The sequence below is a fragment of the Episyrphus balteatus genome, chromosome 4, assembly GCF_945859705.1.
Source record: "Episyrphus balteatus chromosome 4, idEpiBalt1.1, whole genome shotgun sequence".
NCBI classification, from domain to species: Eukaryota; Metazoa; Arthropoda; class Insecta; order Diptera; family Syrphidae; genus Episyrphus; species Episyrphus balteatus.
In genome coordinates, this window is record NC_079137.1 from 82,765,831 (window position 1) to 82,793,751 (window position 27,921).

A 27,921-nucleotide genomic window follows, 5' to 3' on the forward strand; every position below is an offset into this window, starting at 1 on the left:
AGAAAAACATTAAAAAAAAAAAAAATAGCGCTTTGTCCCCTATGATTTAAACCCACCAAGTGTTTGCAATCCTTTCAAAAATCCTTTGTTCGGCTCCCTTTGCCATTGCGTCAGCAAAAGTTTTTTTTTATCTCTTTAAGTCGTGATATATTCAAATACGAAAAAACCTCACCCCGAGAAATTCCAATAGCGCTATGTTTCACGAAATGACTATACATTGTGAAATTCGAACCTAGGTATGTACAAATCTTCTCTTGTAACCTTCCACCTTCCAGGTCAATTCAAATCAATAGAAAAGATACACACATTACATCCATAAAACGAAAAAAATAACAGAATTCAAAGATAAATCTTAAGTGAAAAATCAATAATTAATGTACCTACCTATACACACATGCACCTACTTTTATTTTAAATTACGAGGATTTCAAATTTTAATCACAGTTTTCTAGAAGCCTTTTTTGTAGAAGAACAACAACTAAATACATGGTTAGAAAACCCATATCTTTAAGATTCTTTCCCAACTTCGCATTATTCTGAACTTGGGTGACTTCCTTGACCTATTTGTCTTATGTAACAAAACTGTCACATTAACCTGTTGTCATCATTTGATTAAAAAATTTGTTTTTTTTTTCATTGATAACTTATTTAAAGCAGTAATTTGTATGATGTTTTTTTTATTGATGATAATTCTAAGGTTCATATTTCTAGATACCTACCCATTCACATTTACTTAGCAAAAATTTGCGAGTGTTCTAAATTTAAAACTCTCTATAAAGATAAAAATTGATTAACTTACCAGATAACAAGTGTTGAGAGTAGATATATTTTTCTAATACTATCTAATTATGGGAACAATTTTGATGTACCTACCTGCGTGTAAGAAAAATTATTAGAACAGAAATTCTCTCTAAAAGTGTAAACCTGCAATTTCGCACGCACGTTTTTTTTATAGAGTGCGTGACAATGTTTAGAATAAAAAAAAAATATACCTAGCCGCTCTCCCCCCTGAAATAACGATTTTTTTCCTATTTTTGTTTACAAGTTTTTTGTATGACGTCACTTGTATTAGCAGGGACGAGCCCCTTTATTTCAGTGCACAATTTCACTCACAAACCCAAACTCAAAAATTCTTTTGTTTATGTATTTGTTATTCAGGGGTATGGTCTGATTATGAACGCCTTGCCAAATCATCGTCACATACATTATATTTTCAATATAATATACCTACATACATATTTTCCCCTACACATACATAAATATTTGCACTTTTGGTTTCTACATCATCATATTTGACATCGTATAATTCTTGAAGGTCGCCAGCACAGTCTAATTATAGGTAACATACGCAAATTGCATAAAATGTTTGTGCAGTTAAATTCTTAACCAAAAATATAACTGTGTGATTCTAAATTCAGAAACGAAATTCCGAATATAAAAAAACACAGTTCGTTGATTGCATTAAAATACAACAAAAATACCTAAAAATAAAATACCTTGCCCGAAACAAAACAATCAGGAAGTATAAACTTATGAACCACCGCTGCCGCCGCCAAACGGCCGGTGGTGTAAATGAACAATCGGCCAGTCAGCCGCCAGCCAGCATTACAAGATTGCAACCCCCTTTTTCCAATTGATGTTGATAACACACATCTCATTGATGCCAGAGTGTGTTTCTGTTTTTCTGCTTCTGTACGAATACATGTACATTATGATGAGATATATTTTTGAATTCCCTATAAGCTTTTTGTATTTGGCGTTGGCGCTGCTGCCGCCGCGCGCAAAATACATAAAAAGCTGACTATCTCGCCAGAACTCGGTTCTGAGCAAATTTGTCTGATTGAACGAATGTGTCTTCCAAACGACATGACACTCCGTATCAAGTATTTGCGAAGTGAAAACGTAACGACAAATTTGATATCAACGCAGTTGTGTTTCCGCCGCCGTGCTGGACAGGAAAAGAACAAAAATATTTAATTTTAAAAAATATACTTCTAACCAGAGTTTCCTTTTTTCTACCTACAATTACACAATTTCTTTTTAAAATTTATAATCGAACTTTTACTTTAAACAACTTGAAAGTTCAAAGGATAATACATTTTTTACATTTTGAAAAATCTATATTATTTTTTTTTGTTTGTTTAAATTTGTGGACATTTTAAAAATAAACAGAAAGTGATTTGTGAGTTTGCTGATTTTCTACCGGAAACCATCGAAATATTTAAATAAAAGGTATGTAAGGAACATTTATTATTGTTCTATTTATTTATTATCCTCTAATAAATGAGTTCAGTGTTTGCAAAATTAACTATTTATTTATGATTTATGATCAAGAGATATTTACACAATTTTTAGTGCAAAGTTCGCCAATCGATAAAGGCCGCACTATCGCATATTTCAGATTAAAACAGTCTTATAGGAGTAATTTGTATATTTTTAATTTTGTTGACAGTTGTCGCCTTTGTGGTTGTCAAAATTCAGAACCAACATTAAACCAAAGAATGAATAAACATATGACCTTGGAATGACAAATTTCAATTTAAGAACAAATTCTTAACAGAAATTCTGCGTAATCGTGCCATTATGCAGGGGAACTACAACTTGTACTTTCATTTTGCATTGGCGGGTTATAAGGAGTTTACCTTTATGACTAAATGGGAATTTACTCGCTGGTTATACCAAGTACACGTCAGTTGAATATTAAACAACAATTTTTTTTTGTTCAAGGTACAAGAAATCTACATCGGATTTTCAATGAAAAACTTGCTTCCTAAAGTTAGTCGTTGGAGAGGTATTTTGATAGAGTAGGCGTATATTGTAGTTGATAAAAATATAAATTATATTTGCAAATAAATCACGTTTACTTAATCATATCAATTGTGTGAGATTAATTTGGAATGACAATTTTATTTTGGCAGCAGTTTAGAACACGGAAATAGGTAGTAGGTACATGGGGTTAATGCAAAGCCCCATAATCATGAAGGAGTCACACTTATGTAAAAAGCAGATAGTCATCATAATAGAGTAATCGATTGTTTTGTTTGCTTGTGCGGAAGGAGTCATATTTGCCTAGAAAGATATAAATCAATCTTTTTAGTCTTAACACACGACCGACACACGGGGTCGGTTGATAAAATTGCAAATTGTGGAAATCCACACAATATTTATGGATTTAAGATTAGATTAAAAATAAGTTGGTAACTACATTATTTGTTATATTTTATGATAAGCATCTGCATAATGTTTTGAAACACAACTTTATAGTCATATTTAAACAAAGTTTAACAACAAAACAATAAATATCGAACAAAAAAGATTGATTAGTTTAATTATTTTTATCTGAAACAAACAATTTGCAAAAGTATTTATTGGTTTGTTATTAACCCAAGGCAAATAACTTTCTTTCCCTCCTTTCCGACGAGCTTACGAATTATATATGATCTGTGTAACCTACAAAAACACTCATCCTTACCCACCCCATTTACTGTTATTCATTTGACAGCTTTGTGTAATGGGGGGTTCTCTTTGTGTTTACCTCAATAATATATATCTAATTTAATCAATAGTTTCGTGTTTAAGGACTAGTCTATCCTTTTCCTGTGCAATTATATGCGATTTTGCTTTTGCATTGGTTAAGGGCATGGTTAATTGATACTAATCTTTTGTTCCTTTGAACTAATATGAAAGTGATTTGAAAGAATGAAAAATATAGTTGAGGGCAAACGAATCGAAACAAATGATAACATCAAATTTTTGACAGCTATGGAATTTACTGAAAAAAAAAACCTTTTGTCAGCCAAAAAACATTAAGTAAATATTGGATTTCAACAACAACGAAAATAATGGGGTTTTACATTGGTAATAAAATATAAATTAATTTATCGTTTAAATCTGTCAAAAAAAATATTTCTTGGTATTTGATTACAAATCACATAAATGTCAAAAAGTTTGCAGCCCGTTTTTGCAAAATTATGATCTTTTAATAGAAAAAATACTGAGTCAATGCCATATATAACTAAGCTCAACTCAACTCGGGATAACTCATCCCATCTAACATAAATCAACTTAGTAAGTAATTGCGTTACAATAGGAATACTCTTCTATCAAAGAAATATAACGCCTCAAATTACTACAAAAAAGTCAACATTGATGAAATTAAGCAATTCTATCTAACATTTCATCTTCTATAAGGTGTTACAGAAGCTACATTTTAACTTCTATAAAGCTTCTATACAAAATTCTATGCATGAATAAAGTAAAATTTTTTAGGGGAAGATGGGGAAGGGGAAGTATGATGGTTTTTAAGATAATTTCAACAAAAAAACCTTCATATCTGTTTAACAAAATTACGTTTTCTCAATCCATCCGTACTAAAATGATAAGACCAAACACTTGCACATGCACCATAACTCATAGGCAGTTTTTTATTCACGCAATAAGTCTCTGGAATCAACTACCAAATATTCTAAAAACTAGTATCAATCCGAAAAATTGTTCGTTCTGTATGTTTTCCCATTTCAAGAATTCTTAAGTGTGTATCTTTCAGTCTCTTGCTATACCTAATACTTTATGTAATTAATGTTTTTTTAACAACTTTTCTTATTTTATCAAACTTAATTGTTATTATGTATAATTTTTATTTATATTTTTTTTTTGTTTTTTTTCTATTTTAACTAAATTTTTTAATGTTTATAACTTATTTCTGAAATTGTTATGTAATACTGTGCAGTCAAAAGAATTATATTCTTATTGTACAGAAAATAAATACCAAATAAATAATAAATAATAAATAAATAATAATAATAATAAATAAATAGAACAATAAATAGAAGACAATAAAAGTGTTATAGAAACTCTAGCTTGCTAGATATATATTTTACCATAGAAACAGAAGCCGTTGAGTTAGTTAGAATATCCTTTTCCTTCCTGATTCTGATCTACAGTGTTATTAAGTCTGTTTGCTTTTAGTAAGTTGATTTATGTTAGCAAAAGCCGATTTTTAATAAGAGAATCATTTTAACTCGCTATATAGAAATAAAAGTGCTAAACTGTAGAAAAAATTCTACATTTCCTAATCGATAACTACTGAAAACAAGCTAGATTTAACTCGGGACTAACCCTAATTTTAGAATGAATAATTGTGCCCAAACCTGTTTAAGTAACGTTTACATGCACATCTTTTATTTATTATTAGTTATTTTCCAATTAAAATGAATTGTTTTTTAGCTAATACAATCCTGTTCTGACCTGTCCTGTACTGGATTTCCATCATAACGAACACCCTTCAAAGTAAGTTCTAATGCATTTTTGCATTGAACTACAAACGTCCTGAGATTCAAACTTGATGTGAAAAGTCACGTTGACATTTTGTACATTTTTCATTAGATTACAAAAAAAAGAAGATACATTAAGCACGCTTTTCGTTCTGACGTATACCTTATTAAGCTTATTATTGCTTTTCACTTTTACATTTTAAACAATTAAATAAAAATAGTCAAAGCTTGACAGAGGATAAAACGCAGTTTATCTCAGATTAGTCTATTAGATTGAATACGAAATACAAGCAATAAGTCGCAAAATAATCATTGCATTATTCTTATTAGCAACCTATAATTTACCTTTGGGGGGATTCACATGCAAATGTTTTTCATACTGTAAAACTATAAAATAACAACTGAACTTTAGTGGAAAAACACCCACAAAATGATATGTATATAATTATTATGAATTTGTTACTGTTGTTATTTTTTTTTTTATTTTTTTTTAGGTAAGCAATTCAAAGAAAATGAACAAAAGTGGGAGTATATTATATACGAAAGTCATTGCACTTCGATAAGTGTTGTTATATCTATCTACCTTTGAGCTATCTTTTAGAATTTTTTTTTTTTGCATTGAAAATTCCAAACCTAAAAAACCATTTAGAACAAATCAGTCAAGTGAAATTCTATGCTCCTGGAGTGTCATTGCAAATCGCATGTTCTGTTTCTATGGCTATATGGTTTCATTAAATTGTTAAACATGCAATTATAATGTAGAACGATCCTATTTCTATCCAAGAACTTCAACATGATAATGACTCTGTTATTAATTTCATTTATTATTGTATGTTCATTCATAATGTTTCCGCAATTTTGTGTGTTATCTTATATAAAAAAAATATATATATAAATTATATAGGAACCACAAAAATATTTACAAGATTTATGAGCCCAACACGTGTGTTGTTGTCGTCTGAAGATTAAAATTTTTGAGAGTATAACGAGCAAAAATATGTACTTCGAACTTTGTTTACTATATTTTTCTCTATTTTGTAGCTGATTTGAAGATATTTCTAATTATTATTATTTTTACTTTCTATATACTCTTATTGACTTTATAATCATTTTTATATTTTATTTGACACAAATATTTACGGTTCAAGTTTAATAATAAAAGACCCTGATAAGAATTTTTTTTTATTAGGAGAGATATTTTGAAAAGTCTTGAACTTTTGGGGTGGGATTTCTGCGATTTTCTGTTATCATCGATTAATAAAAATATTAGCGTCACAAGATAGGTTCTAGCCGAAGCTCAGACCTCAGACGTAGACTGTATAATCGCGTTTAAATGGAATCGTTGCGTTGTTTGGCGATTAGGGACAGCCTATACATCGAACGACGTCTTTCGATGATTTTTGATATTTTAATTATCAAGCTTAACCTTTCAAATTTTTTTTTTTTATTCTTTATTTAAAAACATTACTGGAAGATTCATAAAGTTCAAATGCAAGAGGCACCTTGGTAATAACCTACTCTTTGTCATATACATATACAGTCTAGACGCACATGCGTGTAGATTTTTGTTTAGCCGGCATCAGAAGAGGTGAAAGAAAATGCGGAAATAGGTTTGGAAAAAATGTTAAACTTTTTTTTTTTAAGTCAGGTGGCGCGTTTAGTTTAGCGACTCTCGACAGTGACATTGTGTTGATAAAATAAATGCAATGAGAAGCACTGATCGTGAAAATATTTCACCTATTTCAGCATTTTTTACTTGTTACATATTATGTTTGTACGTGAATACAAACTATACAGTCATGCATAGTTAATTGCACCCAAAAATAAAAAAAAAATCAACAAAAAACTGAAGAAGATTTCAATAGGGGAATCTGAGGTAAAATTGTCTATTAGATGAAAATAGATCCATCAGGTATTTTTTAGTAAAATCACAATTTCGTTGGCTCTAGATCTGCGCTTAACAAGTAATTGAACGCACCCAATGACTCTTATAAAACAGATAATAGACGCATTCGAAGGAATTATATCAAAAATACAGTTAGAACATCAACATAAGTGTGTTTAGGAAACCCATCCCTATAATACACAAAATGGTGGAATCATACAAAATCTTTGAGTGCAATTGGCGCTTGGTAAAGTTGAAATGCGCTACCGGTGTGGTAAAAAAAAAATTAATTTAACAAGACGGAAGAAGCATCCGACATTTTACTTTTTTTTGTTAAGACTTTTGACACGGACGCCATTTTTAGAAGTACAAATTGTAAACATCCGTCCTGTTAAATTAGTTCAAAGTTATTGAAACTACGGCGCTAGTAGTATATGCTCCAATCGCCAATTTAAATTAGCTGCGTTCCTTTGGAAATATTTATCTACTTTTTAGTACTTAAAACTACTTTGATCTACTTTGCTATACTGAAAAAGTAGTTCAAAGCAGCTTTAAGTACTAAAAAGTAGATAAATATTTCCAAAGGAACGCAGCTATTGACATACAAAAATGGCCGAGTTCAACGCATGCCACCTGAACTTTTGAATTTTTATACGCTCTGATTGGTCAAAACCAAATTTCAACTAAATGTCGTCGAACTTTTTATGACATCTGGCAAATCAAAACCTCTTAAAATTCAGACCTTAAGCTAAGGTGGTCTGCTTTGAACCTGAGGAATAACATCTTATAAAAGAGACATTTTCGAACATGTCAAAGTCATAACTTTGATGAAACTGACAGATACATAATGATAAATGGAAAAGTCAATAAAGACGATGTTTTATCAATATCCCTTAGAATTTATCAACTAAATAGCTGTCGATTGTTTACAGAATGGTGCTTTATTGTTTTGTTTTGTTTGAAAAAAAAAATGTAAGCAGTTCCCGTAATTGCTTCATCAAAGAAGAAGGGTTTAAAAACTCTATTGATTTTGTATAAAAAGAATTATTATTTTGCCATTGAAGACCAGCTTCCCCTAATCACACAGTTATATAGATCGCAGTTGGAATTTTCCAATGTACCTACTTTATGCGATAGTCTAGAATATTTTTATATACGTGCCGTTGCATTTGTATCTTCACTAAATTTTAACTGAACCATGATCTTTGGAAATAATGTACGCGAGTACGCTGCAACTATAGGAACGTACGCGGTACGCTTCTATAGCCATACTTGCACAAACGTAAATTTGTTTTGTTTTGAATAATTTATATAGAATACCTAGCACAAATTGAATTCCGTAAAGTACTACGGGCACGTGCTCTTTGACAATCGTGAATTGATTTCAATTGAAAATAAAAACAATCGAGCGTTGATTTAGCCCGATTTGCATTCACAAACGATAACATTATTGAACTTGAAATGTGACTAAATCTAGGTGTAATCGAAATGAAATGAGCATTTCAAACGTCAATTAACGCAAAATATATTTAAAAAAAAAAAAACAATGTTCTGCCTATACGATACGAACTAACGAAGACGCGACAGCGACAAACAATAGAGGTATAACGAAGCAAGCGAATGACGTGCCCACAATTTAGAACCAATGGAATTGAAGATCGATTTGTGTGTTATCATCTTGTTTTTGTTGTCAATATAATGGGGTTGGGAATTTACGTAGGATGCTCTACAAATAATCAAAAAAAGAATATTTATATCTCATCCATAGCTTGATCGATTTGATACTTTGTACTGTTACACAAGCTTTATAGAGAGACCACACAAGATTAGGTATTCCGCTTTGCAACTTGTAATCAGAGACGTGTTTTGGGTTATTATTTTAGAACTTACCTGTAATAGATCACACTATGTGTGTTTAAACTGAATTCGATATTACTGGTTATATCTTACTCATAGATCATGGGGTTTTCTTGGCTAAGTGCTATGAAAAATTTGCTAATGCAATCGAAATGCGGGTAAAAACGTGCTTTGAAGAAAAATCCCATTTGAAACGAAATTGCGCCACACGTTTAGTAAAAAAAAAACTTTTATAAACAAAGTTGTAAACAAGCTTATTTTAAAGTATACAGGTTAGTAAGCACGCCGAACCAATATGTTACCTGTATCAAAACTGCAAGGTTATTTTTATTTGCATTGAACATTTTAACCAGAAAACGTTGCAATTTTATTATTGATTGAATAAGAAAATTAAGTTTATGATATTTCATTCATAATCAATAAATTATTGGAACGTCATTGGCAAAACATGTATCCATTAGTTTTGCATACTGATCTTTATTGATTACTACATAATTAAACTTACTAAAATGTTTCAAGAATTTTTAATAAGAAATGCAAAAATGTTTGGACACCTAGGCTGGACCAAAAAAAAACAAGGCTTGTTTAAGGAACTGAAGCATTTATTTAAGGTTAACTAACTGCATTCAGAAAAAAATGTTTCTTTAATAGATTTTTTTTTAATATTGACTCGAATTTCAGGTACCTACTAACACGTTGTTAACCAGTTTATTCATATTTATTGATTTGAAAAACTCACCGTTATAAGGATTTTCATAAAACTGGGACAGGAAATGACCGATTATATAGGTAGCGTGGAAATTCACCAGATAACTTCGAATTACAAATACGTTTGGATTTCATAACAAAAACCTACTTTCGTTAATCGTTAAATAAAAATGCTATAAAAAACTTATAAAACTAACAAATTATAAAATCAATTTTATAATCGTTATGTGAGAGATAGAACAGATAGTAATTAATCCATTTACTATCTTTTTTGTAAGAGTTTATTTCTTTCTTTTGTAAAATTGTTTTATTATTTGTTATCAAATTATGGTTATCTGTTATGTGTTTGGAAATAAGCATCATCCTTAATTTGGTGAAGTCAGTTTAAAGTTTTTTCTTATTACAATTTTTCGTTGTACATAATTCTGTTATATTTCACTCAATTCGGTCCATTTTCTTCCCAAATGATTACAAGAACAAAGAAATCATCATTGAAGAAATCGTCAAAATGTTAAGGCTTCGGTTGGGAGCCATTTTTTACCTTATTTTGATAAAAAAAGGTTTGCCAATGTACGCATAAGATTTTGAACCGATGGTTATTTCAAATTCTATCAGGAAATACAAGAATGATCTGATTTCTTCTAAAAAGTGATTTTGGTTAACAGTTGGGCGCCATTTTTTTTCATCGCATTATTATAACATAATATTTTACAATGGTAAAGTAAGGATTTTAGCAGAATTTTTTTTTCAAAGCTCATTAGATAGACACGAATGATCTTATTTCACCTCAAAAGGGATTTTGATTTTCAGTTGGGCGCCATTTTTTAACTATCAGAGAAAAGACCGAAATTGTGAACGATTAAATTTCGTCCTATAGCAACCTTGATTGAAAAATAGAAATGACAGCGAAGAGTTAGCGAGATTTAACTAATTTTAATTCATAACCAGAATATTATCACTTAAAGTATAATGCTCCCTCCAAACCACACAACTTCTGATAAATGTTATTAAGCAGATACGATAAAGTACAATGCATGAGTCTTAAATGTATATATAGTACAGCTTAACTTTGTCAATATAATCGGAGTTTGAAAAAATTTTATAACCCAATGCTGATAAAATTTGATTGTTTTATCGAACAATTACCAAGCAATCCATCAAAAATTAAATAAATAATATGTTTTATTAGCAAAATATTTACGAAAGATAAAATCTTTTATGAATAATATAAATCAAGCAATATAAATTAAAGTATTTTTATTTTAAACAAACAATAATAAAATGCACAACTTGGTCGCATGTTTTTTTAATTATTTGTATACAATTTGATCATATAATAATAAATTAAACTAGGTGAAATGTTTCAAAAATTTAAATAATAACAAAATGTAAGAGAAATTTAATTTATAATGCATAATAATATAATAATAATTTTAAGGTTAATAAAATCTTGAGTATTCATAACTGTTTTAAATTGAGCATTTAGGTACCTACTTATTTTTTGTACAAATTCCTTAAACCAATTAATTAAATAAAAACAAACTCCTCTTTATGAAACAACAAAATAACAAAAAAAAAAAAAAACATCAAAAATGTAGGTAACTTTTATTTTGAAACAGCTGAGTAAATAAACAAAATATTTTCATTTTTTAATTTTTTTCACAAAGTGCGTCATCAAGAGAGGAAAAATATTCTTTAAAAAAAAATTCCATACTGGGAATGTGATTTCTAATTTCTGAGTTAATAATTGAATTACTCAGCGAAGTTATAGTTTGGCCAGGTAATAATATTGCACAAGGTGTTAGCTAAATGGTTTCCTAGATCAGGGTTTGCCACTAAATTGCTGTTCGAAAATAGGTCGATTGAATTCAGAATAAGTGGAAAGTTTTTAAATTCGATGTGTTTACTTTCTTGAAATTATTTTCAAGGTGAATATCTCCATCGATTTAAATAGGGTTGCTTATTTAATTGATGTCTACAAAAATGATCAATCAATTTTCTTAGTTATCGTTGATCTTTTAAAGGAGTCGTCACGAATTTAATAAATAAAAATAAAATACATATAATACAAGAGTTTTTTGTGAATATTTCGTTTAGGAGATTTCTAACTAAATGAACTTGAGATTTTTTTTAATACAAAGTATCACCTTTAAGTTATTAAAAAATAATATAAACACATCACTATTCGAAAACAACACAGCTGGTGAGTTACGCTTTTCAAGAATATAAACAAAAACACTTTGATATCGGATAAGTAGTTTTATTTTTTTATCGAATTCCCATGTGAATGGGTGTATATCTTTTTAGAAACAACAAAAAAATAAAGATGCAATGAAAACATATTCATCAAATAATAACTAAAATGTACAAACAAATGATGATTGGTGTAAAAATGCATGTTTTTGTTTTGATTTCTAACAATCAAAAGGTGCTATCAGATTTATTCAAAAACAAGCAAACAAAAATTTTATTTTTATTTGAAAGTATGTACAAACATTTCTTAATTGTTGTCATTTTATATTATAAAGATAAAGAAGTACCGACAAATTTAAACTTAATGACATGCAACTGGCACTGATAAGACATTAATAATGACATTTTGCGTTACCATGAAATGCAGTATGATTGGTGTTGATCTTTTTGGTGGAAAAATTAATTAAAGTGTAAACAATTTTCTCGCATATCAATTGTTTACACTTGTTATCAAAAGTTATTGAAATTTTATTATTTTTTTGGTTATGGTTCAAGAGCGAGGTCACTTTGATTGGGTTTTCGGTGAACAGAGTTTAACTGGTATGCTTGCTTATCCGGTCTATTAATACCTCTAAAAGTGGATCCAAGTTGAACTTTAAATGTTAACATATATAAATGCCAAGTAACATTTTTGAAAGACGAGTATCTTAAAGGTTATACCACAAAAATGCTGATAAGAGTGCGTAAGTTTCATACTCAGAACATAATTTAAATCGAGGTTATTTTGAAAGACGCCAGTTTTGCATCGCATATATTAATACGCTTTAAAAAGATATGCCATTTTTCAGCCCTTGATACATTAATGCCAGCATCCTTCTCAGATAAACATATAAGTACGCACAACAAAAGCACTTTGTACCCCATTCAAAGATAAAGAAAAATAAATAAAATTCATTCTTAAAGAGATAAACATTGTAGTTGAACAATTTGGGCGGAATCTACTTACTTAAATGAATACACTTAAACTATTTAACTTAATAATAATAAAATGTATCACTGGGTTGTGTGAATTTGCGCTTAGTTAATGACTCAAAAGTGACTTCTGATGTTATTAAGACATAAAATAATGTGCCTTTAACTTGTAACAAGTACATTTTTTTATCTTCATATTTAACTTAGAATTTTCGAAATCAAAATTTAATGTTAAGTTAAAACTTTTGATAGTAAAATCAAATATTTGTAACTTTATCGAGTTGCTCGATTGTTGCACCCCCTAAAGCACATTCTACAATAGCAATTTCGCATATTAAAAACGGCACAGAGAAAAATATGACCCGCTAAAAACTAAGAGATTGCCATATTGTTTTACCGTCCATACATTTCATAAGGAAATCTTATTAAAATCAACGATTAATAAGGTTTTTTTAAGGAGATTTCTTATTATTTTTATAGAGAAAATCTTATTAAAATTTGACTGAAAAGTTGATTTTTTTTGCAACTTAGCAATAGAACAAAAATCGCGATCAATATTTTCATGGCAGGTTGGTTCAGGTGGTAAGGTGGGCGACTAATGATTTGAAGTCTCCAGTTCGATTCCCAGCCTGGTCATCGTTTTTTTTATTTTTTTGCAGATTTTAAAACAATAAGGAAAACCCGATTGTTTTAATAAGGTTTCCTTCTTGGATGAAAACCATAGAGAAATCTTATTGTTTTTGTTCTATTTTATGTGGTCTATTTTTCTCTGTGGGTAACAGAATGTATCTATCTGACATCCAGGAGTAAGTAAAACGTATGCCAGGATGTTCATCGACGAACAGTCTAAAAATTTTAGGTGTATTTGTTTGAAGATTATTGTATCAGAATATCAGAAAGTTTACAAACAAATGTTAAAGTACTTGAAATGATGAGAATCAACAAGAACGAACATTTTTAATTCTTGGTGAAAAAAATATTCTTTCGATAAAAAAAAAAAAATATTTAAATGTATTTTTCCTTAAATTATTTTTTTTCGTGACTGTATGATTAATTTCCAAATGTTAATTTTTTAACAAACACATAACTAACCTTTACGTAGTCAATTCTGGTATTTGTACATCACAAGAAATACTACAATGCATTAAAATCTTTAACAACCAGACTGGCATGAGCCTAATTGTTTAATTTCCTGCTTGAATTCAATTTTTAGATAAGTGACGTTAAATTGTGACCAACTTAAGTGACAATTTACGTTAAATATTTGTCATTTTTCATCTTCAACAAAAATATGTGTAGTATAAGAATGTAAAAGAAAAATTACAGAATAAAGTGTCTTGCTCACGAGTTTCGAGCTGCGAATGAAAAATAAAACTTTTCCAAATGTTATAGGTTTTCGAAAAAATTAAAAAGGGATTAATCCTTTGATTTAATTAATTCATTTAACAAGTTGTATAAGTACGAGCGACCCAAGGCAAGCGTGCAATTTTTTATAATTTATCTGTGCCAGTTTTTAATACTGAAACTAATAGTTAGTTTTTGATACTGAAACTAATAGTTAGTTAGTCCTGCAAATTAGTTTAGCTCCAATTGACTCAAGAAATAAGTTTTCAGTAGGAGATTTAGGCGGAAATGCCTTAAACCTTTGAAAATAAAATACCTATGAAAGACATTTAATTAACTTGATCCAGAGTTAACTCAAGAAAATAGTTAAGTTAACTCTTGGTTAATTTAACCTGAATCGTACTGAAAAAATGAGCTTGTCAAATAAATTTACTCATACTCTAAAATTCCTTACTTAGAGCTTAAATCTTCGCTTATTTGAATCTGTACAAAACTATGCAGGTATTGTATACCTACAATGAGTCAATAACTTCTTTAAAAAAAAATACAATAAGAAATTATTGTAGACCGGTCTTTATGAATAAAAACAGTTTTTTTCTTTCATTGCGATTTCTTTTTTATAATTTCGCAAAGCTATACCTTCCCTAACTACCTCGTCTTAAGACAAATCCTTGAATTCCCTATCCAAAGGCCAATAGCCCTACGTAAGGCACATTCATCCATCTATCCCATCTATTCCACGACTTATTCATATATGTGGGATCAATAAATGAAAAAAAAGTAGTACAACAAAATATGGTCCTGTTTGTATGTATTGCTCATATTGTTTTCAAAACAAACAATAAATAATTTTATAAAGCGGAAACTTGCTCTGATGTGAGTAACATAATAAAAGAATACTGAATCGTCCGTCGACGTCGCTCAATTGAATTGATAAAGACACGCCGTGAATCGTCGTCGTTTTGTTGTCAATGTACCTACAAGTATATGTATGAAATTGTCAGAGTTGGGGAAATTAATGTCAGCTAGATAATATGATCTTTTATTACAAAATATGAATGATGTGGGAAATAACGTTTAGTATAGATTATAAAATGTTTAAATAAAATGTTTACTTAAAAAATATAAAGCTGCATTATATTTATTCTTGTAATAATGACAGTTGACACTAATGCAGGGTGCATTTAAGTTTATTGCTTAGGTTTAGAAAAGTAGACTTTAAAGGAAGCATAAGTGCATTGAGAAAATTTAACAAGTTTTGTAAAGTTATTTTGGAATACTTTAAAATAAAACAGTAGTTTAGTTATAAACCACAGTTTGACACAGAAAATTACATACTACTAAAGAAATTAGGCTCTTATATACTACCGACAACTCTGGAAAAAGTGCTTTTTGGAATAGATTAAAATGCTGTTACAAGCAGGTGCACCATATTTTTTATCTATTTAAGCAGTAGTCTATCTCAAACAAGTGCGAAATAATTTGTACGTGGTTTTGCCTTACCAGTTCTATCTTCTGATAACTGAATTATTAACCAGTGCTGTCTTTAGTATTGTAAGCGAATGGCAATTTTTAGAGTAACGAAATCTATCATTACAATAATTTAATTGTATTTTGTTTTGTGATATAAATTATCTAAAAATACACACGCCACAACCCATTTCATTATTATCATCCTCAGTTTTGTGAGTGTACAAAATCTTTATTTTTCCATTTTACCTGTGTTAATACCTACTTTCGATTCGTAATTGAATAAACTTATTAATAGAACATTTTCCCATTAAAGGCATGGCAAATGTTCAAAAACTTTCACAGATTCAATGGGCTTCGTACACATTATAGAAACACTCCTTTCTTTTAAACGCATTTTATAATTATATCCATATGATACACAGAAAAAAGTTGTTTTTTTTTATTTTGCTTTTATTTGCGATACGTTTTTTTGGCAAATTGCCAAAAACGTTTCAACTTTTCGATGAGAAAAGACAGAAGGCGTGTCTCATGTTTTGTTTATCAAAATATTTCATAATGTTTGCCTTTGGCATGAAATTCCAACACGAGCGATCGAGTAAATTTTTGTATTATTTAAACTCTATGTTTGTTTTAATTCATGCTTATTGTCGACATACATTTTTTATATTTTTTTTTTTCATAATAGATATTTTGATGCTGTTCAATATAGTAACAGTACATTACACCTTACCTTTTTTAAATTTTAAAATAAATAAATTGAATCTCTTTGTTTTCTTGTTTTTTTACTTTTTGCTATTTTCTGCAACAACGCAGTTCTTAAAAATCTTATTAAGACATGCAATAACATACTTACAAGCTATTTATAGATATCCATTTTTTCCATACCCATTGACACTTTGATGAAAAGATATTTTTTAAGCGGACACAAAAAAATAACAAAGAATCTTATTTATTTGGTATAAAAATACTCTTGTCTATCCATCCACACGTCCTCTCTCTAATTTTTTTTTTTTTGTTTTTTTGAATGACTATCACCGTCACATGTTTCAGATCCATAAACAATTTCTAAAATTACTTTTACATACGTAGGTTTCTTTCTTTTTAAACGTATGTTACCCTTGAATTTTTATCAGCATTTTGTTGAAAAAGAAAAAAACAAGATATTTATGAGAAAAATGTCATTAACATTTAAAGACTTTTTGACAATTGTAATTAAATTTTGCGAATTTACTTTTGAGTAACATTATTTTTCTAGACCACATTCAAGGTTAAAAAATTGACTCGTGTGTCATATACACACGTTTTCCATGACAGAATTTTTCCGAAATATCGATTGATGATTGTAAGACATTTAGGTCACCTACACACGCCCACGTGTGGCAACTTGAGTTGCTGAAAATTTTTTTTGTTCCTTGATGTGGATATTTTAATGGGACACAAGTCATCATTTAATAATAATTTAAAAGTAGAGCAATCCCTCAAGGGTGAATACTTGACCTATCCTTTTGAACGGTTTTTTGATACTAATTTTACTGAAGACGTGTGTCTCCTATATCGTGTATAACAGTATATAACAATATTTGTAATTTTGTTCCACCATATTGATCCATCTAAGGTAACTCGAAAATCGTTAATACACACAGTTAGCGTGTGTAAAAACAATCTTTTTTTTTTACTCGAAAAAAGTAACAAAATTTGAGGCAATGAAAAAGTTATGTATTGACTACGGAAACAAAAAATAAACTCTGTTAATGATAAGAGCTAGAAAACATGTTTTTCTTATCAAACTATCTTCGTTGTATTCAATTATTCAAAGCATCAATTAAAACTAAAAATGTTCTTTGATACATAAGTCTAATTTAATACATTTTTTTGACAGTTTCGAATTATTATTTCATTAGTCGAGTGTAATATTTAGTACTTCTAGTTTTTAAGTTCACAAAACCGTCTAGCATTAAAAAATAACGTGCTCCATTAAATTTAAAGTCTCCATTAAAAACGGTAAATTTTAAAATGTGTATGTTATTTGACAGATTTGTTTATTTTAATGGGGACTTCAAATATAATGCAAAGTGAAAAAATTGAGGCTAAGGGAGCCAAATGTAGGAACAGAAACCTTGCAATAAAAAAACTGACTAGCAGACTGAAAACCACAAGAAGCTGGTCTCACTTGTTCTCTCCTATCATTCATAAAAGTCTCCAAATGTGTCTATTTTTTTTTGTTATAACAATATTCAATGATAACAGTTAATCTAATTTGAACAACATTCGATGCAGCTTTTCTATATAAATGAGATATTTTTTGAACATCCCATCTGAACATAATATGATGACTGTTGAACTTTAAAAATGATGATTAAAATTTGGTTTTATTCAAGTTCATCATAAGCGTCTCTAAAAGAAGGGGGCCCCGGGAACAATTTATAAAAAAAAATCTATTGCAATCGATTTAAAATATCACCAAGTTCATACAACCTGTTCCCATAGTTTTCTATCAGTGCGTAGAAATAAACTGTATCTGGTGACCTTTTGGTTACATCTTCATTGCATTTGAAAATTGTGACGTCAACAAAATCAAGTGTATTATTTTGGTTCTTTCTAATCAAAAACACACACAAACAAAACACTATGATATTTCTATTTTCTCTCTGCTTTTCCAATCCAAGTCATTCCAATTTCCTAGCCAAAGAGTTTTTCTCTCTGTGTTTGCTCACAAGTCGACAAAAAATGTTTGCTCTTATACCTCTAGCTACCTATTCAAGTCGATAGACTAGAGTATAGATACTTTGTGGAATGTAAATGTGGAACGAATACAAATTTGCTATTGGCTTCGATTGGGGGCTGGTGCTCGCAGTATACAAGTCACGTCACAACTTTCTCGCGTCAGCACTTCTAGTTTAACAATTAAGTCGTCGTTACACAACACACAAGACACAACATAATCTACCATACCTACGTCGACATAAAGAATTTCGGGGTCGCCCACAACCTTGCTGTTTCTGTGCCTGCTGTGTGTACCTTTTTTTTCGTTTTGATATCGATAAACTTAAATTATTTTCGGGAGCTTTTTAATAAATTAAATATTTTTATAGCCCCACTAAAAGCAATATACCTACCACAAGCTAATAGCAGCTCAGCTACTTTAAACAAAGATTATAATCAATTCAGCTGCCAGTTGGTTTGGTTTTTTGGTGTACCGTTGTATATTTTAGTCGCAATCTCTTTTAGCCACTCTCCGTCTTTCTCGTCTCCGTGGCTCTGTGGCTTGGCTCCGTTACTGAATCGAAATTCGAATATAATAATGACCACTTCCTTGTGCTTGCTATCAAAAATAGTTTCTCGTCAGTAGGAGAAGCAGCACGTCAATCGGCAGTGCGTGGTACTAAAAATATACATAAACCCTCCATCAGAACGGAATTTTCCTCCATGCATATCGAATACTTGTGGTGATAATAATACGAGTATATACATATCATTGCTTTTTGTCTTAAAGAAGTTGAATCGTGTTGTTAAATTATTTAAAAAATCATTTTCTTGTAATTTTTTGTTACGAGCAAAATTGTTTTGTGTTGTTTTGTGTTGCGTGTGACATTAAGGAGCCGATTCAAAGTCAAACGCTTCTGAGCATGCCCTAAAAATTTCGGAAGGACATAAAATAGTACTCCTTGTTGGCGCTCGCTCTTCTTTTGCATAGGATAATAACTTTCATCTAAGGGCAAACGGTATTCTGCCACCCGCACATTATAAGCTTTAATATTTAAAATAACATACTCTCAGAGTTTGGTTGTCGTTTTTCAATCATCGTTTTTTTTTTTGTCTCGATTTTAAAATTTATTGAAAAATAAATAAAAAACTCAATAGCGCAGAAAAATTTGCGTTATCTATTTATTTATTGAAGAGAGAAGACATTTGCATGTTTTGTGTTTTTATTGTGTAAATATAAATTATCTGTTGAAATTGAAAGTACCTTGCTACTTAAGAAGCAAAAAATAAAAATGTCTGAAACGAAAATGATTGAGAGTACAGAAGAAAGCTCCCGTCTGCTGGAGACTACCAATCCGGAGAGCTATGGAGTCCGACAACCGGTTAAATTATCCGTTCAGGTAAACTGTTATTTAATTTGTTTTTAAATTCCATACTTAAAGTTAAAAATAACTTGTTGAATTCGATTTAAGTTCAATCTGGTTTTTTTTTTTATGGATTTGGGTGCTTTCAGCTCATGAAATTAGGTTTTTTTTATTACCTTTTGGTACCTACATCTCTTCTCTTATACCGATAAAACAAAAATGTCCTTATGTCCTCTGCTGACGCATGCTGTGGAACTTTTTGCGTCACATTTTTAAATTCATCAATGTTGGGATAAATACCGTAACATTACCTCCTTTAAGGTTAACCTTTGTTCCAAACAAATATGGAATGCATTTTTAGAACAAACTTTTTTAACGTGAGGTGATGTCAACCTTTTACGGTTGAGTACCTAACTCGTTATTTGGTTGACCAAATAATTACAAAATAAGTGCGTACTTACACCTAACTTGATTAGAAATAAATTACCTATAAAAGCCAGTTGAGTGTCACACCAAGGTATAGCCATAAACTGTGTCCACTCAAATAAACTTTAAATAGGTACACAACAACAGAGAATGAGAGAGAGGGAGAGCAGTACACAAAAGTGGTAAAAAGCGTAGCTATGTTTATTATGCACATACTGGTAGAAAATTGTATAATTGTTTATAAAGCATTAACCAATTCAAATTTGGCAAGCTATTCAAATAGTTACGCATAGATAATGAGTTAGTTCAGCAGGTATTCATTTTTGAAAGCTTTTTTTTTTTTGGTTTTATTGAGAATATCATCAAATTTTCAAATTATTCACTGATATGCTTAATTATATTAATTTGTAGTCATTTTAAAATATCAATCGAGATTACTTGCAAAAAAAAACCAAAAACCGGAATTATAATTCTCCTATATCGGATGAACGAAATTAATCCCAGCAACATCTTTATATTAAAATTATAACGAAGATTATAATAATCTTAATGCTACACTGACTGCTGCCACATAAGTTGTTTTGCCAACGAAATCGTTCTGCCATGGTGAATCTGATTCGGTTTAATTGTTATAGAAACCGGAATGAATGTTTAATTTATATGTATAAAAAGGTACCTCTGCGATGCATTCGATATGGTCTAAGTACTCACTTGCTTGCGCTACTCTAGGATAGATTCAGGTTTATTGACCTAAAAACAGGCACACTGCACACACCCATTTAAAAGCAACAAGACAGCAAGAGTACCTTGGGAGTTGTCAAAATAACATTCCAGCTTTAAATTGAATTGGAAAAATGCTTACACTCAATGTCAATTGAAAAGGCTTTAAAGATTTTTCTAGGCAGATATGGTTTGTATTAAAACAATAAACAAATAAATACCATTAGCTACTGAAAAGTTTGTTGTTATCGTTTATGATGATTTATGATGACCATAAATTCAATGATATCTCTAGAATCTTATTCCTAATCTTAGATTAACCATAAACATTTATTTGGCGTATTTTTATAAAGATCTTAGAATTAATATTATATTCATACTATAAGGTAAATAAATATTTTTAAAGAGTCCAGTATTTTTTTTGCTGGACGCATTCATTTCATTGGACAGATTCAGAAAATTTAGGGACTAAATTTTAAGTCATATTTCTTGCCGCGCTGATTGGTTAGCTGTCAACAAAAATCCTTAAAATCCCATATACTCAAGCAGAAGAACATGAGTAGTTATAGTAGTAAATGCCATCGATCATCTACTCATGAGTAGTTTACCACCTCCAAAGACGGAGCTAAAATTGACAACGTTAGAGACTAAGAATTTAGATAAATTTCGTGTAATAAATTGACTGTCAGCTGTCAAAAAAACTTCCAAATTATTTCATTTTATTGGAAAGTTGGCTGAAAAATTATTCTACAAAATCTTTCAGAAGTTAAGGCATTTTTTTCTGACAAATTTTACATAAGCCGCGTTTCTTGTGAGTTTTCGACCACACATTGTAAATGAAAACTATAATCTAGTACCAAAAACTACTACTATTATGTATCAATTGGAGCAGCTGAGCAATAATAGATGGTAATAGTTACTAGATCTATTAATAATCATAAGTAGTTTACCACACCTGGAAAGAAATGCTGCTAATAATGACCTCGTTCGTCTTACTATAGAAGCAGATTTCATTTAAAAAAAAACTCTATAGTTATTGAACTTTTTCTCAGAAACTCCACTGATAAATGTTAAAAGACTAACGTTTAATATCGCTATCTGCGTGCAACATTGATATGAACAGGTTTAATCTGACGCAAGAGATTAAAACTTTTATACAAAAAAAAAAAAAATTATTTGAACAGCTTCTTCTTCCGATTTATCAAAGCCTATTGTTTAAAATTGAAATCAAAGTATATTTTCCGAAAATGGTTAAGACTGATTGTTAGAATATGAAACAAATTAGTTGAGGAAATGGCAACAGAATTGAAGTGTAAACATTTGATGCATGCCAATGAAAAAAATGAATGACAAATAATATTGTCAATTTGTTTTAGTTTAAAGAATGATTGTTTATTATTGTAGCATTGTTTTGATGAATCTAAAATTTGCTATAAAATAGAAGTCGTTTTAAATTATTCGTTTAAATTTAATTTTGACTTTGATTAGCATATTAGCATTTTATTTTGAATCGGATAGAAAAATAAGCCTCGGAGTGTGTTTTAACTAAATTTTGTTGAACTTAAAATATTTAAAAAAAGGTTTCAAAGCTGTTTAGATTGAAAATTATGCCATATTCAAAACTTTTTCCAACATTTTCCTATTTCAATAAGAGGAGACTTACTGTAAGTACAAACAAAAACAATAAATACCTATTCAAATGATCAGGAGTGTAAATATGTAATTCTTCTTGTGTACTTTAACTTGTTTGCATTTGGCAGATATAAAGTAGGTTTTGTGAAAAAAAAATCGATATTTAATGTCTGTTTTCGACTGCACTTCTACAATACACCTATACCATTACATTTAATGTACCTATATATATATATGTAAAAGTAACCTTGGAGACAAAATGAAATATATTTTTTTCGTCAAAAATAAAAATAATCTTCGGGTTTGCCTACCAAAATTTTATAAAGGGAATATGATTGCCAATTTTAACCTTTTAACTAGAAGGATACAAAATATTAAATTAAAATGACCTTTTGAAACCGTGTATTTTTAAGGTTATTAATAAACCAGATGATAGGTTTAGATTATGTATATTGCACAATACAAAATCGTGCCTCAAACATATTAATAATAATATTACTTATTTTTATGCTTGAACAAAGCCGAGTAATTACATGATGCATAACCCATTTTAAAGATCCCAAAGATAAAACTTTTAATATAGAGTAGAACGTCAAAATTTGTTTTTAAAACTGCTGCTGCTTTGTTTCTATCAGAATAAAAGACTCTTGAGTCTCAGGTTATCAAATTTAGATGTAAATTTCCAGTTACGTGTGATGAATGCAGTTAAATCAAGCCGTTTTAACCTAGGCTAGATACTAATCGAAAGTGACACATTAATATTCCCTATATCGATAAACAAGTTATTCATAATAAATGGTTTATTGCATTTTACTCATCCTTTGGATTTCGGGTAAACATTTTAATTTGTACATCGAAAAATTCTTATCAGTTTACCGTTATTTCTACACTAAAAATAAACAAGGTGTTTTTCTTTGATAGTTTAGATATTATTACACAATCGCATGATTGATTAAATCATTTGTATGTGTTAGTTAGAATAAAGTTATTTCTGACTACGTCATCAGATGACTGTTCACCTTTTTTGATTAAATCTCTAGAGGTCAAACATTTAAACTAAAGTAAATGAGTAGGTTATGTAAACTGGCTGCTCTAATGTGAAATAAAATGAAGAAAAAGAAGTAATTTCTCTCAAATTAAGTTTCAAATGTTTAACTGAAGCACATTCCTGAAAAAATAAAACCCTCCATAATGTAAATATGCCAAACTGATTAAATCAAGGAATTTTACTTTTTTGTTTCTCATTAAGAACAATTATTTTAATGTTCTCAAAAGAAGCATTTTATAAACAAAGAGCTGCCTAAGGTTTGTTATAATAATGAAAAATGCCTTCAGGTTTGATGAACCTTCATTAAAATTGATTTTCACAGATTCGTAAATCAATCGACACATCTATTTTGCTTAAAATAGAAAACCAAAAAAACTTTTAAAATTAGTTAAACAAATTCAATTTGTTTTAATCGATTTGATTTCGGTTTTTGGTTCAATGATAATGCAAATTTATTAAATTACTTTGCAAAGTTCTGGCTGTGGAAATGGGTTGAATGGTTTACATTACAAATAAATGCAGTGACCATTTATGAGCCTATTTAAAAGTAACGTTGTGAAATACAAACCCAGGGTTCGAATCATGGCATAATTTAACTGAAACCTTATATATGGTGCTTTTTTTGCAAACAAGTAAATTCACAACTGCACAAGAAGCACAGAATCATCCTTAAAGAAAGAGTACAAAATTCTAAAGCTCTTCTTACATTTTCCTTTAAGATGGAATTAAGTTTCTTAGATATAATAGTCCCAAAGCACAGGGCAGTAGAAGGAATTAAGAATGAATATCTTATAAAGAAGAAATAGAGATTAAATAAATTACATACCAATTAAAGGCTAAATGCAGAAAGAATTAAGAAGTGAGTTGGTTGTGTGGAACCACTTATAGGATTAAGGACTTTAACATTAAAGATAAGATTTTTCAAGCATACATTTTTTAAACCAAAAAAAAAAAATTCATAATTTGAATGAGATACTAAAGAAGGGCTGAGAATGTATAGGTTAGGTACCTATATTTTCCCATCTCCGAAGGATAACGGTGAGTACAAAATAGTGGCTTCACAATGTTTGATAGAGGTTTAAAGGATTATTACAATTTCAAAAATATAAGAAAAAATATAAGATGCAGAACGAAATCTATAATTTTTTTCTGATTTTGTTTATTTTCAGGAACAAGAAACTCTCCTCACTATGGTCGCTGGAGATAATAAATCTAAAAAATTGCCCCAATATGTTGCAGCTTTGGCAGCAACTGGAGGAGCATTAGCGGCTGGTGCTCTCCTTGGTTGGTCATCGCCAGCTGAAAAGGAAATAGTCAGTGCTTCCTACAAATTTCCCATGACCAAAGAACAATTCTCATGGATCGGATCTGCTGTTACTTTGGGAGCAGCCTGTGTATGCATTCCAATTGGATTTTTGATCAATATTATTGGTCGAAAATTGACAATGTTGCTATTGGTACTACCGTTCACACTTGGCTGGTGTCTGCTTATTTGGGCCCAAAATTTCGAAATGATGTTCATTGCTAGATTCATCTTGGGTATATCAGGAGGTGCATTTTGTGTAACGGCACCCATGTACACGGGAGAGATTGCACAGAAAGAAATTCGTGGAACATTGGGAAGTTTCTTCCAATTGATGATAACTATTGGTATTCTGTTTGTGTATGCGCTTGGAGCTGGAGTTGATGTGTTTTGGCTGAGTATTATCTCTGGTATGATACCGCTGATTTTTGGAGCCATCTTTGTGTTTATGCCAGAGTCTCCAACTTATTTGGTAAGAATTTTAATTTTTTTTTTCCAAAATATCATTTACTAATTTTTGTTTGAAATTTTACTTTTACAGGTAAGCAAAGGAAAGAACGAAAGTGCAATTAAATCTATCCAATGGCTCCGAGGTAATGACTACAACTACACTGCTGAACTTGAAGAACTTAAAGAAACTGATGCTCACATTAAACAAAACCCCGTGTCAATCGGTTCGGCCTTGACTCGCAGAGTTACCATTAAAGCTTTGATTATAAGCTTGGGTCTGATGTTTTTCCAACAATTGAGTGGTATTAATGCCGTTATTTTCTACACAACCTCTATATTCAGGGTAAGTTTAAATAATTTTAATGAACTAACATAAAGAATTCTCTAAAAATCAATTTTTCTTTATAATAGGATGCTCAAACTGGAATCGATGAAAGTCTCTCCACAATTGTTGTTGGTCTTATGCAAGTTATTGCCACTTTTATCTCCGTTATGGTTGTTGACAAACTTGGCCGCCGAATTCTTTTGCTAGCTTCATCAGCTGTTATGGTTATTTCGACCGTACTTATGGGATTGTACTTCTTTATGCAAAGTAATGACAGTAGCTCAGTAGACAACCTTGGATGGTTGCCAGTTGTATCGCTATGTGTCTTCATTGTCATGTTCTCAATTGGATTTGGCCCAGTTCCATGGCTGATGATGGGTGAGCTCTTCGCTTCTGACATCAAAGGTGTTGCTGGTTCAATTGCTGGAACAACAAATTGGATCTTGGCATTCATTGTTACAAAAGTTTTTGTAAATCTCCAGAACGCATTGGGTGCAGGAGAAACATTTTGGCTATTCTCTGCCATTACATTCATTGGATTCATATTTGTTTACTTCTTTGTGCCAGAAACAAAGGGCAAATCTCTGAATGAAATCCAGAATATGTTGGAGGGAAAAACTGTGGAAAACTCAACGAGTGGCGAAAAGTCTCCACAATAAGTTAGAAGTCTCCAAAGTCCGCTGTCGCCATAAGCCATGAGTTTATATATTTTTAATTATTGTTTATAGTTTTCTTATTCTTTTTTGTATGTAAAAAGATTGAAGCAAAAACGATTACAGTACCTAGTTGTTAAGTGCCCCAATGACATTCTGTCATAATGTTATTGTTTTTTATGGATTTTATTCAAAAAAGACAAATTTGTTAATGTTTCACATACACTCATACATTCAGCTCCAAAAATTATACATAATATACAAAATGTGTGAGCTTTTTAACTTTTAAGACTGAACGTCAGAAACAGAATTATTGTTACCCCAATTGTTGCCCCGTTTTAATTCAAAAATAAGGTGGACAATTTATACAAAAAATTTATATTGAAGAGAGCATTTAGAAACCTTACATATTCAATATGCATTTAATTATATAAATCTTATTACCACTTACACCGAGTAACATAAATGAAGCATTTTTGGACGTGTTTTTTGAGAGAAATGTGCATATTTTTGTAGATAGAGCGTGTATTCTTTGGAAGTATGGACCTTGCAACCAAACCAAATAATATTAACTATAAACTATACAAAACTCATTCTATCGTGTTGTTTTTGTATTGTCATGTAACATGAGTATTTTTATGTGACTTAAGTCTCTGTCTATCTATATTTCTAAAATATTTAGTATAAATTATTTAAGTTTTAAAATATTTTATTATGTGAAAATGATTTATTTTTTATTATTACATAATTATGAACAATTTAAATTTAATTTTGTTTTTTTTTTTGTATAAAATCGTTTTATTATTTTAATTTTATTTTTTAGATTTTAAATTAGTAAATAATATTTTAATTAGTCAACAAATAATATAATTATAATGCTGTTAAGTATATCTCTCTTAAACATATTTTTATATATAAATGTGACATTGTTTTGTAGTTTGTAAATAGTTTTGTTGTAAATAAGTTAGACAAACAAAAAAATTAAATAAAAATAAAAATGTTTTGTCAATTTTTATAGTTTAATAAAACAATTAAGTACTATTGTATAGTTTAAACGAAATTGTTTTTTTAGTAAAAGAAAAAAATTGTTAAACATATTTTAATATCTTATTGCCACCAAATAATAAATTCTAACACCGAGTATTATATACAAATACAAAAGACATTTGGAGGTAGATAAATTATTTTATTTTAACTACAAAAATTGATTGTTTGAGAGATATATTTATTTCCTATAGTATTGTAGCAGAAATTGCATTATACATAAATAAACAGAAAAATATAATAATTGTACAAAAGATTTAAAATGCATTTTATTTTTTCGTTAAGTTTTCAAGGTTTCAAGTTTAATTCACATTATTTGCACTTTGTTCACTGTGGCGTATACATACTATTTTTTTTATTGGCTTTTTTATTGAGTTGATTTTAGGATTTTAGCAACTTCCAGTTAAAAAATCAAATTTTTGTTTTCAACAAAACATCATACATTTAAGCGAACGGAATAACTTTGCGACACATTATTCTATATTGTATGCTGTGCAAACCACAAAACAAAACAGTGCAATGTGACTGTCAACTATCACAAATCAAAT

General features: G+C 29.8%; 1 protein-coding gene across 2 annotated transcripts; it reads left to right on the plus strand.

Annotated features, from left to right (window-relative positions):
- Positions 1–1,867: 1,867 nt before the first annotated feature.
- LOC129919798 (facilitated trehalose transporter Tret1) lies at positions 1,868–27,627 on the plus strand. Of its 2 annotated transcripts, none has more exons than XM_056000854.1 (4): positions 1,868–2,232; positions 24,768–25,373; positions 25,443–25,694; positions 25,763–27,627. In XM_056000854.1, exons 2-4 carry the CDS (start codon positions 24,789–24,791, stop codon positions 26,333–26,335), a joined length of 1,410 nt encoding a protein of 469 aa, XP_055856829.1. In that variant the 5' UTR covers positions 1,868–2,232; positions 24,768–24,788; the 3' UTR covers positions 26,336–27,627. The 2 variants fall into 2 exon arrangements, with proteins under 2 accessions (XP_055856829.1, XP_055856828.1); XM_056000853.1 differs by lacking the exon at positions 1,868–2,232 and adding an exon at positions 18,509–19,808.
- Positions 27,628–27,921: the final 294 nt, after the last annotated feature.